The sequence below is a fragment of the Limulus polyphemus genome, unplaced genomic scaffold, assembly GCF_000517525.1.
Source record: "Limulus polyphemus unplaced genomic scaffold, Limulus_polyphemus-2.1.2 Scaffold3026, whole genome shotgun sequence".
Taxonomy (NCBI): Eukaryota; Metazoa; Arthropoda; class Merostomata; order Xiphosura; family Limulidae; genus Limulus; species Limulus polyphemus.
This window is the reverse complement of record NW_013668636.1, coordinates 73,222-76,057: the sequence shown is the minus strand read 5'-3', so window position 1 is coordinate 76,057 and position 2,836 is coordinate 73,222. Positions and strand designations below refer to the sequence as shown.

Genomic DNA, 2,836 nt, shown 5'->3' with positions numbered 1-2,836 from the left:
CCATACATGTATGTGTGTGTTTTTTCTGTCCTCGTCTAAGGACTTAATAAATATTTACACACTTTTGTAGGACTTAATACTATGACAATATATATACGAGAATTTCGGTAAATATTTAAACAAAACACCCCTGTAGTGTATATTTTCCTGTTAGAATATCAAATTCAACAAAGAAACAAAGATGCAGGGGCCATTCTAGCTTTTCTTGTACTTCTAAGATGAAAACTGCTAAATAATTACATTTAAGTATAGTAAGTGTTTTAAAATTATTTGATGACAGTTATCTTTTTAAGCAATTATTAGTTCAAATTCCAGTATATTTATTCTTCAATTTTGATGATAATGTTTTCCGATCCTTACATTGAGCACTATATTATTTTGCTTGATTTAGTGACGTTTTATTTTCCTAACGTTGAAAGCTTCATCTAAAACTTTTCACATCAACGACCTCATCTTCGTTTTTTTATGGGGTAGTTCTTTAGGAGGAATGTGTCACGCAGGGTTTTAAAAAGCTAATTTTACAAGTCTCTATTGGAATAAATAGTAAAGTTTACATCAGTCTCTATTGGAATAAATGACAAAGTTTACATCAGTCTCTATTGGATTAAATAGTATAGTTTACATCAGTCTCTATTGGAATAAATGGTAAAGTTTACATCGGTCTCTATTGGATTAAATAGTTAAGTTTACATCGGTCTCTATTGGAATAAATAGTAAAGTTTTCATCAGTCTCTATTGGAATAAACGGTAAAGTTTTCATCAGTCTCTATTGGATTAAATAATAAAGTTTTCATCAGTCTCTATTGGATTAAATAGTAAAGTTTTCATCAGTCTCTATTGGATTGAATAATAAAGTTTTCATCAGTCTCTATTGGATTAAATAGTAAAGTTTACATCCCACAACAGGTTACTTATTGTATAGAGCACCATAGATTATTTATTGTATGGAACATAACTGGTTACTTATTGTATGGAACACAATAGATTACTTATTGTATAGAACACAACAGGTTATTTATTGTACGAAACATGATATATTATTTATTGTACAGAACACAACAGGTTACTTATTGTACGAAACATGATATATTATTTATTGTACGAAACTTAATAGATCACTTATTGTACGTAGAACAATAGGTTATTTATTGTACGAAACACAACAGGTTACTTATTGTATGGAACACAGTTGTCTATATGTTGACTTAGTAGCTCTCTTATCAACAGAGATACTTACGAGTGAAGTTCAAATTTATCGACGCACTAACTGCTCCTTGCTTATTCTTTGCTTTGACTTTATACAATCCAGCATCTGTTTCGATGACGTCATCTAACTCCAAGCTAATGTTGTATTTGTTCGGTCCAATTTCTATTACCTTAATCACTGTACGAAAGTCGTCTAGAAGTTGAGTTTTTTCTCGAAACCATGCTATTTTCGGACGAGGGTTAGCTATTAACTGACACTCAAAAACTAACTTATTTCCATCATCTTCCTGTCTCAATTTTGGTTTATGTACAAATGTTGGAGCTACTTCGTCTTGAATGGCCATTTTTCAGCCTGCTTTCACCGCACACGAGCACTAAGTGCGTGATACACGGTCCGTGCACGACACGGAGAGTTTCGCGGAACGTTCACCGAGTATCGTGGTAGGCCTGTGTTGAAACATCAACTGGAAAGCGTCTACCTGCGAAACGAGAAGAGAGATAGTACTTTAAATACGAGGAGGAAAGAGGCGAATTTCCAGGGAAGATATAAACTAAAACCTGATAATCTGAATCAGCCTTCCTCATCAGTCATCACTTTAAATGACTCAAGTAAATATATATATGATTATGACTTGTTTATAGATAATTCAAACACACATACAAAAAAAAACTCAGACTTGACAAAATTTAACAAGGAAATCGTTCCCTGACCCGTAAAACATTACGGATAGTGGGTGTTCGTCAAGTGTGTTTTTATTGGTTAGATTCGTTATATGTTGCTTAAAATAGATTTTTCCGGCGATGCACACAAACACTGGGTCCTTTACTCTTAAGCTTCAACGGCGCGAGGAGTATTGGTTTCAGTTTCTTTTATACCGACAAGTACGCTTGTTAAAATGGGTGCTATTCCGTGAAGATCTTCAATCAGTCATCGTCCGTTTGACACTGGCTATCTCAAAATAAAAAAAAAGAGAAAAACTTCAAATCAATTCCAAGTCTTTAATTTGTTTTCCATGTATGATAATTCGAAACTGATGAAAGTTTTTTTACAGTAGAGACTGATGTAAACTTTACTATTTAATCCAATAGAGACTGGTGAAAACTTTACTATTTAATCCAATAGAGACTGGTGAAAACTTTACTATTTATTCCAATAGAGACTGGTGAAAACCTTACTATTTATTCCATTAGAAACCGATGAAAACTTTACCGTTTATTCCAATAGAGACCGATGTAAACTTTACTATTTAATCCAATAGAGAGTGATGAAAACTTTACTATCTAATCCAATAGAGACCGATGTAAACTTTACTATTTATTCCAATAGAGACCGATGTAAACTTTACCATTTATTCCAATAGAGACTGATGTAAACTTTACTATTTAATCCAATAGAGACTGATGTAAACTTTACCATTTATTCCAATAGAGACTGATGTAAACTTTACTATTTAATCCAATAGAGACTTTTTATACAATAAGTAATCTATTGTGTTCTATACAATAAGTAATCTATTGTGTTCTATACAATAAGTAACCTGTTGTGTTCTATACAATAAGTAATCTATTGTGTTCCATACAATAAGTAACCAGTTATGTTCCATACAATAAATAATCTATAGTGCTCTAT

At 32.2% G+C, this 2,836-nt stretch overlaps 1 protein-coding gene across 1 annotated transcript in view; it reads right to left on the bottom strand.

Moving 5' to 3' along the window:
• The window catches only part of LOC106468496 (disorganized muscle protein 1-like), a 35,156-nt gene extending 33,544 nt beyond the window's left edge, over positions 1–1,612 (bottom strand). Inside the window, exon 1 of the mRNA XM_022396832.1 lies at positions 1,238–1,612. Within this exon, the coding sequence (XP_022252540.1) occupies positions 1,238–1,550 (313 nt within the window). The 5' untranslated portion in view covers positions 1,551–1,612. The remainder of the gene's footprint in view (positions 1–1,237) is intronic.
• Positions 1,613–2,836: the final 1,224 nt, after the last annotated feature.